Source organism: Lepidochelys kempii, chromosome 1 (genome assembly GCF_965140265.1).
Source record: "Lepidochelys kempii isolate rLepKem1 chromosome 1, rLepKem1.hap2, whole genome shotgun sequence".
NCBI classification, from domain to species: domain Eukaryota; kingdom Metazoa; phylum Chordata; order Testudines; family Cheloniidae; genus Lepidochelys; species Lepidochelys kempii.
Window position 1 is genome coordinate 55,252,274 of NC_133256.1, and position 17,203 is coordinate 55,269,476.

General features: G+C 41.8%; 1 protein-coding gene across 6 annotated transcripts in view; it reads right to left on the reverse strand.

Annotated features, from left to right (window-relative positions):
* FAM124A (family with sequence similarity 124 member A) overlaps window positions 1-15,438 on the reverse strand; it is a 69,767-nt gene extending 54,329 nt beyond the window's left edge. For 2 of the 6 annotated variants that reach the window (XM_073343273.1, XM_073343264.1), the window contains exons 1-2: window positions 15,203-15,438; window positions 5,769-5,800 (exon numbers count right to left, since the gene is read on the reverse strand). In XM_073343273.1, the coding sequence (XP_073199374.1) occupies window positions 5,769-5,800; window positions 15,203-15,261 (91 nt within the window). In that variant the 5' untranslated portion in view covers window positions 15,262-15,438. Of the gene's footprint in view, window positions 1-5,768; window positions 5,801-13,242; window positions 13,471-13,648; window positions 14,185-14,760; window positions 14,780-15,202 lie in introns of those variants that run through there. The other 4 variants (XM_073343291.1, XM_073343313.1, XM_073343302.1 and 1 more) reach the window with 4 other exon arrangements.
* Window positions 15,439-17,203: the final 1,765 nt, after the last annotated feature.

Below are 17,203 nucleotides of genomic sequence, written 5' to 3' on the forward strand. Positions count from 1 at the left end.
TCTGTTCACCTTTTTGACCGCCGCTGTACACTGAGTGGATGTTTTTAGAGAACTATTCACAAAGATCTCTTTCTTGAATGGTAACAGCTAATTTAGACCCTATCATTTTATATGTATAGTTGGGATTATGTTTTCCAATGTGTATTAATTAAATTGAATGTCATCTGCCATTTTGTTGCCCAGTCACCTAGTTTTGTGAGATCCTTTTGTAGTTCTTTGCTCTCTGCATGGGACTTAACTATCTTGAGTAGTTTTGATTCATCTGCAAATTTTGCCACCTCACTGTTTGCCCCTTTTTCCAGATCATTTATGAATATGTTGAACAGGACTGATCCCCATACAGACCCCTGGGGACTCCACTGTCCATTTACCTCTGTCCATTCTGAAAACTGACCATTTATTCTTACCCTTTGTTTCCTATCTTTTAACCAGTTACCGATCCATGAGAGGACCTTCCCTCTTATCCCATGACAGCTTGCTCTCCTTAAGAGCTTTTGGTGAGGGACCTTGTCAAAGGCTTTCTGAAAATATAAGTAAACTATATCCACTGGATCCCCCTTATTCACATGCTTGTTGACCCCCTCAAAGAATTTGAATAGATTAGTGAAGCATCATTTCACAAAAAACATGTTGACTCTTCCCCATCAAATTATGTTAATCTACGTGTCTAGCAATTTTGTTCTTTACTATAGTTTCAACTAGTCTGCCCAGTACTGAAGTCAGGCTTACCAGTCTGTAATTCCGGGATCACCTCTGGAACCCGTTTTAAAAATTGGCATCACATTAGCTATCCTCCAGTCATTTGGTAAAGAAGCTGATTTAAAGGATAGCTTACAGACTAGGCATCTGATGAAATGAGCTGTAGCTCACGAAAGCTTATGCTCAAATAAATTTGTTAGTCTCTAAGGTGCCAAAAGTACTCCTTTTCTTTTTGCAGATACGGACTAACACGGCTGCTACTCTGAAACCAGACTAGAGTTAGTAGTTCTGCAATTTCACATTTGAGTTCCTTCAGAACTCTTCAGTGAATATCATCTAGTCCTGGTGACTTATTACTGTTTAGTTGATCAATTTGTTCCCTCCTCTAATGACCCCTCATCTGGGACAGTTCCTCAGATTTGTCACCTAAAAAGAATGGCTCAGATTTGGGAATCTCCCTCCCACCCTCAGCCGTGAAGACCAATTAACAGAATTCATTCAGTTTCTCCACAATGGCCTTACTGTCCTTGAGTGCTCCTTTAGCATCTTGAACGTCCAGTGGCTCCACTGGTTGTTGAGCAGGCTTCCTGCTTCTGATGTTCTTAATTTTTTTGCTATTATTTTTTGAGTCTTTGGCTAGCTGTTCTTCAAATTATTTCTTGGCCTTCCTAATCATATTTACGTTTCCCCTCAGGTCTATGGCTTTCTCATGCTTTTGTATTGGCAGAGTAGCCTACAAAACTTTTGCAGTCTTCTCTGCAGCAGAGTTTAATAGTCTTCACAATGAGCCACTAAACTGAGTGCAATGAAGTCACCTGACAAGTCACCTTTCCTAGTTTCTTCTTTGGCATCTCTGTAGTAAACCTTTGCCCAGCTGACTTGATTCAGAAATCTGCCAGAAAGAATGGCTTACTAGTTTAAGATTCAAATTTGAAACCCAACACTCCACAGAACCAGAGATTACAATCCTGGCAGGACCAACAAAGCTCTTTAACTTTCTGGGTTAGAAAACTGCCATTCACCAGAAAGGGGTATTTAGACATTTGCAAATCAGACAAAAATGAAAACTGCCAGAGAATCTTTAGTAAGAGTAGGGGTTTGCCCTACTATCTCTGCCCCAAATTTCTTCTCCTCCCTTCTCCAAATTGTTTTGCAGTCTACTATGTGTTGGTTAGTTGCTATCTTCAATCTTGGCAGTTCATTTTAGTGGATCTCTATAGTGCGCACATAATTTGTGAAGTCCTTTGGGATGAAAGCAGCAATATAAAAGTAAACATTACTCCATTGTTTTTACTCTTTACTGGGGACATGGAAACCATTTCTGTCAAGTGATTTAATATTGGGATGTGGAGCAGTGAGTTTTCATGTGGACTTATAAAGCCAAGAGCTAACCTCTGCTCTTTTTTCTAAAGAGTTTTAAAAGAAGCTATCACAATTTATTATTTGCAAAAAGAACAGGAGTACTTGTGGCACCTCAGAGACTAACAAATTTATTTGAGCATAAGTTGTCATGGACTACAGCCTACTTCATCAGATGAATGCATGCATGCATCTGATGAAGTAGGCTGTAGCCCACGAAAACTTATGCTCAAATAAATTTGTTAGTCTCTAAGGTGCCACAAGTACTCCTGTTCTTTTTGCGGATACAGACTAACACAGCTGCTACTCTGAAATTTATTATTTGTAATTCAGTGGCAACTAGAGACCCGAATCAGATTTGGTGCGTGGTTATAGTAGGTGCTCTATAGAGAGTAGAAAGGTAGTCCCTGCCCTGAAGAGTTCACAGTCTGATCTACTCAAATATTACTATTCCTCTTGTGCTGTCTGAACAGACTGACTACACAATGTCTATGAAATAAAAAACTAAATCCCATAATTTGCGGTGCTACACCAGCTTCATTTGTCTTGGAAGCAGAAAAGAGACACATCACATTTTTAAGTTTGTATGTAAAAAGGCTGTCCTGTCTCCTGAACTTTTCTGTCTCTGCCAGAATGATAATACTTCCCAGTTCTGACAAAGGACTGGTGTTAAAATACTATTGTAATCCCCACCACATCCTGGACTGCCTTGGTCAGCACAACGTCTAGGTCACCACATTTAATGTGACAAACTGCAGCTGGCATGTAACTGAAATCACTTGTATGTACTAATCCATTACAAGTAAGAATTACCAAGATGAGTTTGCTCCTATTGTTTTCACTCAACACAGCAGTAATATAAATAAATAACTGATTACAAGTCAATGTCTAGACGAGAAATACTTTGCTTTAAGCCTCATCAGTGAGTTCATTTGTCAAATACTAATTATTACTAGGCCCATAATCTGCCAACCATATAGAGAATGATCCCTGCCAGTAGGAAATCAGGAACACATTCAAATAATAAGAACATTCTTAGGCTAAAGGCCTGAACTGCTCACTGGAGACATACATCCAGCAGACAGACAGCTAGCCCTTTGTCAGTCACATCAGCTCAGGATTCAGACATGTAGATAACTTTATTCTTTAAGGGCCTGATACAACTTTCAGTGAATTGGAATTCAACTGAAAGCAACTACAATATTCCCACTGAGTTCAATAAGAAATAGATAAAACCTCAAATTATTCCTTCTGGCTAGGTGATACCTTGGGGAATTAGTCTGAGAACTGGACACCTGTGTGGAACTGGCTAGAGAAACTCCATTTCACCCAGAATCATGTGGATGGAGGACATTTGACAGCTCTCTTCTGATTATAAGAGAATTAGGGCTGCAGGGTAGGAAAGTCATCTTTGTGAATTTCTGTAGTGTTCACTGTGAGTAACAGCTTGCACCTATGAGGAGAAATCAGGAGGGAATTAGGGGGAAGAGATGCCATCTTACATTGATAAGAGGGCTTTATTTGCAGTTTTACTTGAACAACCATTTCTGGGATTCAGAGAGTAGTAGATACAGTTCTTCCAGTAAATGACAGACTATTTTTGGGAAGATAAAGTCATTATCGTAGAAGACGGAAAAGCACCATGTGAAATTCCTTTTGGTGAAAGCAGAAAAATTTGCCATATCACATCACTGGAAAAAAGAAACCAGATACTGTGTTTCATCTTTTATCACTTAGTTAACCTGAAATCTAATCTGGTCATAAGAAATATTTGGGAAGACTGGAAAACTTTCAGTTCACTTTCTCCCTTCTTTAAGCTCAAACAAAGAAATGTCTTACAGAATTCTCTCCCCTTATGTTTTCTTGGCATCAGTTTATAATAGGCACTCACTCATTTCTAATTCCTGTGGCCTTTGCTGAAACGACATTAATCATTACAAACTCTGAGACCCTATTCACATTGAGTAGCCAAACCATGTTTCAGAATTATGCTCTCACTCTACCCTAGGCACGGGCAAACTTTTTGGCCTGAGTGCCACACTGGGTTTTGGAAATTGTATGGCGGGCCGGTTAGGGAGGCTGTGCCCCCACCCCCATCCAACCCCCTTGCTTCTTGCCCCCGACAGTCCGCCCCGCCCCCCCCAGACTCCTGCCCCATCCAACCCCGCCTGTTCCCTGACAGCCCCCCCAGGACCTCTGCCCCATCCACCACCACCACTCCCGCTCCCTGTCCCCTGACCGCCCCCGGAACCCCTGCCCCTGACTACCCCCTACCGCCCCATCCAACCTGACTTCCCTCACGGGACCCCTGCCCCCATTCAACCCCCCTCCCCCCCCCATTCCCCACTCTGACCCCATCCACACCCAGGCCCCTTGATCACCACCCCAAACTCCCCTGCCCTCTATCCAACCCCCTCTGCTCCCTGCCCCCTTACCGTGCAGCACAGAACACCAGTGGCTGGCGGCGCTACAGACGCGCCACCCAGAGCGTTGCATTGGTGTAGTGTAGTAAATTGCTCTCCTCCGTAACTGCTACCAGTAGCACATTCTTATGCGGAGCAGTTTAATACACTACACCGGCAGCATGGCGCACTGAGGCTGCGGGGGAGGGGGAACAGCGGGAGGGGCTGGGGGCGAGCCTCCTGTGCCAGAAGCTCAGGGGCCGGGCAGGAGGGTCCCAGGGGCTGGATGTGGCCAGCGGGCCGTAGCTTGCCCACCTCTGCTCTACCCTATCTTCTTATGATTTTAATGTTTATATCTTTGAGCATGGTTGTAACTCAGTTTGGCCCTATCCACACTGGCCAACCAATCCATCCACTGAACCACTGTTTCCAAACGGAGTTCCAAGCAGAGCATGGATGGGGTCCTTACTATGTAAGTGGCACATGTAATTCCCTGGGAACTCGGCTATCTCCCTAATAACAGCTTTGAAATAGAGCTGTCACTTGGCAGTGGAATACAGGACCAATCTAGGACACCACCCACATAGTGATCAGGGCCACTCCCCTCCTGTGATCTCTGATGACTACTTTTTCCTCTTCTGACTGTATTTTGGGGACTCATCTCAGTCCCCCTTTTTCACTTGCAACAGCTCTGCATGGGTTACTGAAGCCCCAGAGCCTACTGCAGTGAACTTCATAGGCCCGTGAGAGGCTAGGGATGAAGATCTGCTTCGTGGTGGAAAGAGATAGTGAGAGGAAATATTTAAATGATCATTTGCATGAGCCTTCTCTACACCCGGCTGGGTCACACAAGGTCAGTGCAAACTGGGCATATGAGTGGTAAGTGTGTTCGGTGCTGCTGTGTAAAGCAGGACCAAGATTTAGGAAGTTTTACTACTGATCTTAATGGGAGCAGAGTTAATCTAGTGCCAAGTGTTTTTGCAAATCCTGCCCATACACTGAAGAACTGATTTCAGTAAACATAATAGCCAAGAGGCTTTTTAAATTGTATACAAGGTTTTTGTAAAAGGTCTGTCAATCAACACTTTTATTTGTCTTTTTATTTCTCCTTTTATTATTATTACTTTGATCTTTAAACACATTTCTGCTAGTGATGGAGAAGAGTTTAGATAGATCCAAAACATATCACTGTAATATAATTTGAAAACCTGGAGACTTCTTTATTGCATTAAGCAGACATTAGCAGACAGCAAATGAAAAAGAAAAGGGTGAGATTTTATTTTTAAAAGGTCTTAAAATTATACTTACTGCTTGTAGAGGACATGCGGCTGTACTCAGATCTGCAAGACAAAAATCTTAGTTCAGCAAGGCTGTACTATATTTAAATCTTTAAAAGATCATATACAAATTTGGCAAAGGAAACTATTGACTTTATTTAATTTGTTTTAAACTGTCAAATTGCTTAAAACCTACATACAGTTATTTTTATAGTAAAATAACTCACTATGGAAAATATTTTGAATGTGCCCTCAAGATAGCGGACATTCTGCAGGAATGTTAAAAATATCTACAGAGACTACACAACTAGAGAAGAAACTCTTTGAGGCTGTAACTAGTTTTCCAATACTGCTGGATTTTGACCCTCCTCCCCTTCCAAATATCTCCAAAAATGCTTTGCACCTGAAATTTCTAATGTGCATTCTGTAGACAGAAGAGAAATTGAGTTGTCCTTTGCACAACATTTGAAGGAAACCATAAAATTGGTCTTAGAGATATGATTAATTGAAGAACAAGGTTTTTACCCTTTGGAGAAGTCTTTTCTGTCTCTTTTTTTCTTCTTTATAATGTCATATCTCAACAGAGCCCCAGTCTAGAAGTTCCACATTAGTTTTATTCAATTTATTGTCCACAACAAGAACTAGTGCTGTTCAGTATTTTGAAGGAGGCTAGGTAGTTAATTTTGCAGCTGTTCACTATATAACTCTGAATCTTTGAAATTTTTATTCATTCCTGAAGGAGCTAATAAACTTTTATGGTCACCAATTAATCTGTGATTTCATTTTACAAATCAAAATATAAGCCCTTTTTATTGTGAGCTGGGGCTGAAAGTTTGTCAAAGATTTTTAATAGAAATCACAGGTTATTCACAATGTGTTGACAACTCTAAATGTTGTGATATTTTATGCTTTTCTTAAAGCTCCAGATCTTGGAAGCAAGTCTGAGACTCTCAGCTTTTTATTTTTCAAAAAAAGTAAATTCCTAGCCCTCATGTTTGCACAGAAAAACTGAAAAAGTTACTCAAAAGACTCAGAAATGAGAAAACATCTGATAATTTGCTCACAGAACAAACAAACAAAACCCAAAACAGTATGTTGCTCTCTTTTTCTAATAATGATAGCTAGCTGGAATACTTGAGCTCTGGAGCTCTTGCAAATATTTTAAGCATTCTAGGTACTATACAAAATGAACAATCACTTTGACAGGTCATAAATTTAAACAAGTTAAATATAGAAGTAAAAATCTCCTAAATCATTTAGCCCCAGCTTCCTGGAATGTCGTTTTGTTCCTGCTAGTTCATGTACTGATGTTGTTCTCATCCCCATTTTAAATGTTCCAAGTGACGGGGCTTCTACCAGTTCCCTCGGGAAAGCGTTCTGTGGTCTGTGTTCTGAACATAGACTGGGGAAGGGATGCAAGAAGCGACTAGTGGAGCAGTAGCAGCTGTTACAGGGCTTGATCCTATGTTCACTGAAGTCAATGGCAAAGCTATCATTGACCTTAATGGTGAAGTATCGGGGCCACAGTCTTGGGCAGTACTGGGGACAGAGGCTGGGCTTTGTAGCAGCCATTAGTTCTGCATGTTTTAAATGAAGGATGTTACCCTTTAAAGGCGAAATGGAAGGTGAAATTCAGGCAAGATTGGGTAAGGAGGATGCATCTCCTATACAGGATCATTTTCAGACCTTCCAGGTATCTTAGGGGGAGGTAGTGGAGTAACAAAGGCTCTGAAGCAAGGGGGTGTGCGTGTGCGTATTTTATATATATATATATATAAAAAATAAAGGGAGTGTGTGTGAAGGGTTGTTTTACTCACTGTCCAGTCATTGTTTCTATTTCTAGGTTTAACAGCCTCTCCTCTCTCCCATGTCTAAAAGTCTCCTTCTCCAGGCCTTCTTTATACCAGGAAAAATAAATTATGTAAGAGCTGACAGCCCTCCTGCTGCCTGCTCCCTTTGCTTGCCCAGCACTGGCATGATGACACCTATTGTACTGAGATTTTTCCCTAGCACCTTTTACCTAGGAAGTATTCTTTCACACCACCGTTATGCCTAAGAGGCTTCTTTTCATCCTTAAATAAACTATTATTAAATAGGCACATGGGGAAGAGCATGGTATAGTGAATTAACTACAGGCTTATGAGTCAGGAGAACTAGATTCTATTGCTGACTCTGACACCAGCTTGCTGTGTGACCTTGAGCAAGTCACTCAGTTCCTATGGATCAGATTATGATTTCACTTATATTGGTATAAATCCAAAGCAACTCTACTAACTTCATTGGATTTCCACCAGAGTATCCGAGATCACTGCATTAGTGTAAGTGATAACAGTGTATTTTAATGGAGTTGCTTTGGATTTCTACCAGACAGAGAAAGTTCAGAATATGACCATCTGTGTCTCAATTTAACTACTACAAAGGGATGTTTACTAACATTTTAATGGTTTTGGAGAGCCTCCGGTAGCAGTATTCTTCCTGTGCTTTAAACTGCCATTTATAATATTTTAAATACAGTGGACTAGAAATAACCACACCAGTATGTGGCACGCAGCTTCTGGTGTATTTCTCAGGTGGCGGAAAGCATGATGCTTACCTGCCTAGGATTTTGTACCTTGTTCTTTAAATAGTAGTACACAGTACACCAAAGGAATGAACCACTAACCAATAATGCATACACTGTTCTGGCTCAATTATAGTAGATGTCAGTACAGATCTCCCTGCTAGAAAAATTCAGTTATTAAAGTCTACATAAAAGTTGCTTTCAAGGACCATATCTATAATAATATATTAGCAGGTTTCTCTACTGAGATATGAAAAAGCACACTGGAACTTTTGCATTACATTGGTGATGTCTGGTGGTAAAAATCATTTCAATACTAATCTGTGACAAAAGCTCCATTTAACATATTTGAATACTCAAATCACAGGTGAATTCTGTACAGTGCCATGACAAGAGTGATATATAGAAATATAGATATTATGTGAAAGTTACAAAAAAAACCCAAAGGTAAAAACAGTCCTTAAAAATAGGTTACAGCAGCAACGGTTTCTTCTCCTGAGAGGTTTCAGAGTAGCAGCTGTGTTAGTCTGTATCCGCAAAAAGAAAAGGAGGACTTGTGGCACCTTAGAGACTAACAAATTTATTTGAGCATAAGCTTTCGTGAGCTACAGCTCACTTCATTGGATGCAGCATCCGATAAAGTGAGCTGTAGCTCACGAAAGCTTATGCTCAAATAAATTTGTTAGACTCTAAGGTGCCACAAGTCCTCCTTTTCTTCTCCTGAGAGTTACACATAAATGGACGTAATATATGATGTGAGACTGACATCTGAGGGATGAACCAAATCAGCTAGAAGGAAGGATTTAATCAGAAAAATGTGAATGATAATTGGGAATCGTTTATGAACACCATACAGATGCCAAAAATACCACAATCAAGAAAGAAGGCCATACTGGTTTAAAAAATGACCTGGTTAAGAGGGGAGGGGAAGGCAGCTATAAATATATAACAAATGGAAGAAGGCAGAAGTTGATAATAATGAATATAAATCAAGTAGGAATTGTAAAAAATTGATAAATGAAGCAAAGGGACACAAGGAGAAATCTATGGCAGCACAGTTAAGGACAATAAGAAAGAGTTTTTAAAATATATTAGGAACAAAAAGAATCCTGACAATGGTATTGGTCCATGATTAGATGAAAAGGTAGACTAAATAATAATGCAGAAAAGGAAGACATGTGCAGTGAATATTTCTGTTCTGTATTTGGGGAAAAACAGATGATATACTCTCATCATATGGTGAAAAGAATACTCTTTCCATTCCACTAGTATTTATGGAGGATGTTAAATAGGAGCTACTAAAGTTAGACATTTTTAAATCAGCAACTCCAGAACACTTGCATTCAAGAGTTTTAAAAGAGCTGCTGAGGAGCTCGCTGGACCATTAATGTTGATATACTATACTTAGATTCCTGTAACGTGTTTAACATAGTATCACATAACATTGTGATTAAAAAACTAGAACAATATACAATTAACATGGCACTCATTAAATGGATTAAAAACTGGCTAACTGGTAGGTCTCAAAATGTAATTGTAAACGGGGAACCATCATTGAACGGGCGAGCTGGGTTTCAGAGCCTGGGCTCCAGCCCAAATGTTTACAATGCTATTTTTAGCTCTGTAACACGAACTTAGCGAGCTTAACTCAGTTGACCCAGGCTCTGACTCTCTCTGCTGTGGGTTTTATTTTCACCCCTGTGTAGATGTATCTTAACACACAAATGTACAAATTCATAAGAGAGTGTCTATAAGCTGAGCTGTGTGGCACCAAAAAATAAATAAAATCAACTCATGAAACTATTTATTTTATTTTAAGCATCATGGCCTCTTTGTTTGAAGATGAACATTAAATAGATTATTTTAATTCTGTTTCGACATGTAAGTATTTTACACCCATTTTACAGCTAGGTAAACCAAGGTACAGAGGGATTAAATGACTTATCCACGGTTACGTAGTGAGCCAGTGACAGAGCCCCGAGTAGTACCACTACATAACGGTAGCATGGTCAAGAAGCTCACATATGCCATGTAGTGATCAACTGTGAGAACACAATGATGAAAAGGGATGTTTAAGGAAACATTTAATGCACAAAAAACTAATAAGTAACAATGTAGCCAGGTCCCAAATGTGTTCATAATTTGTCAAATATACTTTTAAAAATATCTGATATATGATGCATGTTCATATAAGATAAAAAAAGACACCAGCTTGGGTTTCTCCATGTTGACACAAGCATTGCACAAACACCACTGTTTTCCTGCCTCCCAAAATTAGGCAAGAGCTTTACAATTTAATAAGCAGTGGATTCAATTTGAAATGTAACCATGAAGACATATATAAGTGGAACATTTATATTTTGTCCATACAGTAAGTTATAACTGCCTTTCTTCTTATGTTCTACATGGGTATATTTTCCTGACTTTCACTAAAAGGATTAATTATTAATTATTTGAAATGTAAGTGGAAAAGATTCTTAAAGTCACAGTTTCAAATAACTTCTAATTAAAGAAGGGAAAAATTAGAGCTTTGAATATATTAGTAAATTAATATTGCAAGTTGTTAACTCTTTAAAGCTTTTCACATGCATTAAAAACCTTACTACAGACCTCAATCCTGCACTCACTGAATTCAATTGAAGTTTTATCATTGACTTCAAAAGACAGCAAGAATAGGTCCTGGGCATTAAAAAGTATATGCACAACAAATTCTAAAATTATTTTAAAAGATAACTTTGTTTTGGTATTTTTCATTAAAAATATAGCATTGCACAGAAAACTGTGCCTTATGGTTCATATAAAAGGTCATGAATCATAAAAGCCATATAGATTAATTTTAGTAAAACTAAGACAAAGAAAACATTATGGCAAGTCACTCTTTCAGACAGTTTAGTATTAATTTTTCATTTGCATACATATATGTCACCATCCTCCTTATTTGTTGCTTCCCCCACCCTTCCTTCCAATTAAAGGAGAGGCTATATATAAGAAAAAAATAAGGCCATGTATATTTCTCTCTCTCTAAACATGCAGCTTTCCTCAATATCAATGGGTGTTCTGCCACAGATTGCAGCTGTGTATGGTGGCATATATGTTCTATTCTCTTTATTTAAGTACTTGGCAACTCAGCCCAATCCAGTCTTATTGGATTCAGTAACTTAAAATATACTGGTTTTGATCTGCTTTCCAACTTGATCAACTGAAGAACATACAATAGCACAAAGATACATTCAAGTGGATTTGTAAAACGATGGTTTAAAACTGGAATCAAACTCTGCTGTAGAATAGGGGTTTGCCTACTATTGTGGCTAACAGCAGCATCAGCTCAGGAAGAAAAATACATTTTATGGAACTATTTCATGAATTATAGTGTTAGTTGTTGCTATATAACAGTTTTAGCAATACATATATATAAAGCTCATGCTTGAATAGAGATGAAAATGGTTCACAAAGCTTGGATTTGCTAGAGTGTCAACACTACTATTCACTAAATGACAGAAAGAGACCACTTGATGTATAATAATAAAACTGCTACTGAATGATTTTGACAGTTGTTCTAAGAATACTTTCATAGTATGATTGTTGAACTTAAAAATAGGTGTCAATTGATTCTTTTTCAACACCGAAATAGCTACATAACAAGGAAACCAGCTGAGTTTTTGCAATACTATTATGAAGATACAGAAAACCCTATTTCTGCTTTAAGAGTAATAAGCAAACAATATGAGTAGCCTTGATAGAATTCAATTTTTATATAATTTTGACACATAATATTGATATTATTTTTAAACATTTTTTATCCATTTAAATTTTCACAGTTGAGGGAAATCACGGGTGAGTCAGCCAAAATTATTTAATGACAGCCGTTGTGATTAAAAAAGTTAAACTTTATAACCATTAAAACACAAATTGTCAACAACATGTCAAAATATACAAAGTAAATAGCCTTCCATCAAACTCTAATTGGCTAAGTAGGAACTGCTTGAGAACTTATCTGTAAATTTCTATTATTGATGGAAATATTTTTTCATCCGTTTGTGTATGTACGGTGAAATCAACGTTTATCAACATTTACCAAAAAAAATCTCATCCTTCCAACCCTAAATATGAGCAGCTGATTTGGTGAGTAAACAAAAATAAAAATATAGTTGCATGTACCTCTTTCACATGTTTATCACAGACTAACATCTGCTAAACATAGTAAAATAATGAAAATACAATGACCTATTTCTTTTGAAGACATATTTCAGTGTAAAGCATTCTAGTTGATAATTACCATACGTCTTGGTTAAAATTCCGCAAAACAGTGCGTTCTTCTAAAGCTACATGTTCCAGTGTCAAAAGTGTGACAGGGATGAGACACAAAATCATCCATATTAACAGCTCATCAACACCAGACATAAGCAGCTGCCACGCTGATCACTAAGGTCTAAAGGCTAATGTCACCATCTGGGGCAAATCCTTTCAAGTGCCCCTTCCAACAAAAGACAGGTTTTTCTATTTTGGAAGAGCATGGTAAATTAAAAGTGACTTCACATGTCAAGGATTTTCTGAACTTTGACCCAGCTATGAATTAGCTGATTATGTTGTTTTCCCTTTATTCGCATTCCAGATTCCCAGAGGGTAAAATGAAAAGCCTGTTGCCCAACAAATAGAAAAAAAAGTGTGGATTTTTTCCTTTATGCTGAAGCCAGATAAAAAACATTAACCTGCAGGGACTAGTCATGTCCACAATATTGTAGCTATTTAAGGTGAAAGGAAAAATAGCCCACAATCTCTCAATCTCAGAAATGTGCAGAAAAATGTGTAATTTATAACGAAGGTATTTAAATTTTGCTCATTTGATTACGATGAATATAAAAGGAAATCATAAACCTAATCCCATATGCAGCTGAATCCCTTTTTTTTTTTAAACCAGTAATAATATTATTTTGAAATTGTATACCCAGCATCTGACAGCAGGTGGCAGAATCCGTTTCACTGTTTTGTCACACTTCTGGTCTTGTACACTAGCATAGTGACATGGATCTCATACATTGCAAAGGGTATAATCCACCAGCACAAGTTGAGCTCAAGGTGCCTCCTCTTTTCCTGAATCTCACCATGGGACTCAGAAGCAATTTGAACCCATGACTGGTGTGAGAGAGGGAAAGAGAGAAAGCCCCCTTCTTTACTCCCCAGACTCCTGTATGCGGCCAGGGACCAAGGTGAGAAACAGGAATGCTCTTGACTCCTCTGACTCCTTCACAGCTGGAAAGGAAGCATCTGTTGTACACATGCACAACCGTATGCCTCTAGCTTGGGTCACGCAGAGAAGAAAAAGTCCTGGCAAGAATTGAGGAGGTACTGACCTGGGAGGGAAGGATGGCAGGAGAAGACTTTCAAGCCCCTTTGTAGGACCCAGAAAAGATCTAGAGCACCTGGGACAAGATGGAGAGGTGGCAGCCTCCTCTAAGCAGAGCCAAGAGGCAGCCAAGGGCTAAAGGCACCCCTCCATGCTCTCCCTCCCTCCCCCTAAAGACAGGAGAAGGGAGGGAGATGAGACTAAGAGGTAAGGAGGGCTGCGAATCCCTTGTCCATGGCCCCCTCCACAGAAGTCCTACTTGAGGACTCAGCCTCTCTTCCCACAGGAAGCCAGGTGACAGGAGAAGGCAGCAGCATCTGAGATAGGGCTGCAGTGGAAATACCCTGTCTCTGCCATAGAGAGGGGCAGAAGGTTGCAACAACAGTAGATGGGAGTGAGAACAGAAGGGGATTTGGAAAAAAGTATTGTCTTGTGATCAAAACACTGGACTGATCCTCAGGAGATTTGGGTTCTGTTCCTGGATCTGCCATAGTCTTCGTGTGTGACCTTCACCAAGTCATTTACTATGCCTTGGTCCCCCATCTGTAAAATGAGGATGACGATAAAACTTTCCTGCCTCAGCTGGCTGTTGAGAGAGTCAATTCATTAAGATTGTGAGCTGCTCTGATACTATGAGATAGAATATTTCCTGCTTCCCCAGGGCACTAAACAGGAGGATCAACAGGTGGGAGCTGGCTAAGAGACACCCCCCACCCCAATCCTTTGTGGAGACAGGAGCTGGAAGGAGACAGCCTCTTGGCTGCAGCTGTCCCAGTCTTGTGCACAGCAGTACATTTCAGCTCCTGTGCATGTCCCCTGAGAGCCTCTGCTGTGGGCTTGCACACTCCCTTGTTTGTATGGGCCTTTCTGGAATACAGTATAACAAACAGCCAGGAAAACTGAGTCGAAATCAAAGGGGCACTCTGGGGCAGGCCAGCTGCACCAACATGTAATGATTATTTGTGACTGTCATTATAGATACATCTTTTGCGTGCCCTGACCTAAAGCCAAACCTAGGGAGCAACTACCCTGAGTATTTATGACCCAGCCCACATTCAGCTCAGTGTTTGCCCAATCCGCAAGGTAACGCTGATAGTGCAAAGCTTGAACTTAACTCACCAGGCAAGACACAGAACAGGGGAGCGAGCTGCGGACCCGCTGCTGCCTCTCGGAGCAGGAGCAAAAGAAAAGAGGAAGCAGAGAAAAGCAACAAGTGCAGCAGCATCTCTCTCCGTCTCGCTGCGAGATCGGGGGGGAATCAAACCAGCAAGACGCAGGAGCTGAGCCAGCCAACCCCACCGCCCCCCCACTGGCTCCCCAGGGGATGGCGGGGGGGGGGGAAGTACCGCACCGCCCCCCCCCCCATGCGAGCTAAGCGGGCTCATTTCTGGGGACCGCCCCCGGCCAGGCTATCCGGGGCTCAGCAAGCCTGCCCCGCTCCCCTGGACCCCATGCCCTCGCGGCAGAGCCGGGGGCCCCTCCACCCGCATCCGGGCCCCAGCGCCCCCCTTTTGCCTCCTCTCCCGCCCCTGCGCTGCCTGCGCCCCTGCCCGGGACTCACCCTCCTGTCTCGGCTCCCGAGTCCACGCAGTCATCCTCGCCGCCCGGCTTCCTCTCCATGGCAGGCGTCAGGGCTCCATCTCCGCGGCCGCCGCCGCCGCCTCCTCCCCTCCCCCGGCTGGCTGCGGCCGCCTCCCGCCAGCGCTGGGGGCGAGGAGCCCGCGCAGGCCGCCGGGCTCCCCTCTCCCTTGGCAGCGAGAGCGTGTGCGGGAGCCTCCCCGCCTGCAGCCGGCTCCGCCGCGCGGCTCCGGGTGTCAGCGCCGCTCCCCTGGCCCGGCCCCCTGCCCGCCTTCGCGCGCGCGGCTCCTGCGGCTCCCCCGCCCGCGCCGAGGCCGGCCCGCGCCACAGCAGCGACTGTCCCGCTGAGAAGGGGGCGCAGCCCTCCCCCCACGCTGCGGAAGGGGGTCTGTCCCACAGGTGACATCTTCGCTGAGAAGAGCTCCCCAGCCGGGCCCTATTAGTTATTACAAACACATCTGGGAGTCACACTCACACACACGTGCTTGGGAGCACATGACACAAACTCCAAGGAACCCACCCTGCTAGGCTCCAGTGGCTCTGGCTGAAGCCTGCCTTCTCCCCCCTCGCTTTGCTGGTTACAAGGGGCTACCTTTCAGGGGCCTGGGTCGTATATAGTCTGAGACGTACTTTGAGATCTGCTGGGATGAAGTGGGAAGGATTATTGCCTGGGCTTTTCAAAGGGACTTGTCGACACTAGGAAGTGTTGCCAGTTTAACCATACTTGTAGTTAAAGTGGTAACCCACTCCCCTGTTGTGGGCGCAGTAAGGTAGCTATAAAGGTGCTTTCTTTGACTGGTTGAGCTGATTCTGGTTCAGGAAATGAAATAAATTATGTGGGCATAAGGCCCTTCATGCCCCTTTATAACTGCATGCAGACTACAGTTTCAGGTGCATAGCAGTATCATGATTTTGGTTTTAAAAAAACCCAACCTTTAACCAACATATAACTTTTCTAGTAGACCAAGCTGAAGAGAGTTGCGTGCCCAATGCCCATTGAAAGTCACACTCTGATTTCCTTCCCCAGACCTGAAGAGATCTGTGTAGCTCAAAAACTTGAACCTTCTACCAACAGAAGTAGGTCTAATAAAAGATATTACCTCACTCTCTCATTGAAGATATATGGAGCTTTCTCCCTTCTCACCTGGTTTCAACTTGTGCTTGATACTCCAACAAAGTTAAATACAATTACTTTTTAAATTATATCATCCCATTCTGCAGTCAATCAGCACACAATTCCTACTGACTCAAAAGAACCATACAAATAATTCTCATTTCCTACAATCTGTATTATTACTCACTATGACCAAAGAAAGTGGTGAAAGTCTCAGCATTTGTGACATTTAAAACTACATTGGACAAGACATTAAATAATATACTGTGGGAAACAAGCCTATATTGGCAAAAGGTGGACTAGATGCTTTAGTACTATATGTGTTTTCCATCTCTAATTTCCATAGCTCTGTCTACTTTGCCATAGATTTTGGGAAATTTCCCTTTATTGCACCATAACCAGTTCACTTTCATTGGTGGGAGCAGTGTTGACAACACTACCGTAGAGTAAGTACAGGCAAGGCATAGGTTAACGTCCTGTTGTCTAGACCTGTTCTAAGCAAGTCTGTTGTAGACATAGGTAGTTGGCACCATATTAAAAAATGCCTTGTGGTCTGTTTGTACCATCTCTGTTCCTGGAAGTGGAACTTGTTTAGAAGTAATGCAACAGTGGATGATTCCTAAAACACCCTAAAGACCCTAAACCAAAGGTCCCCAAACTCTGGGGCATTGTTTAAAAAATGCCCCAGAGAGTGTGCGGATAACAAGGGAGGCATGGAGGAATGTCTGTGGGGGCATGGCAGGGCCCAGGCCAGCCTCCACAAGGGGTGGGGAGGGAGTGCCACCCAGCCCCTCCACGTCCCCAGCTCTGCTCTGGTTCCGTCCCCAACCTTGGTGTGGCTCTGCTCCCGGCCCCAGACCCACCCCAACT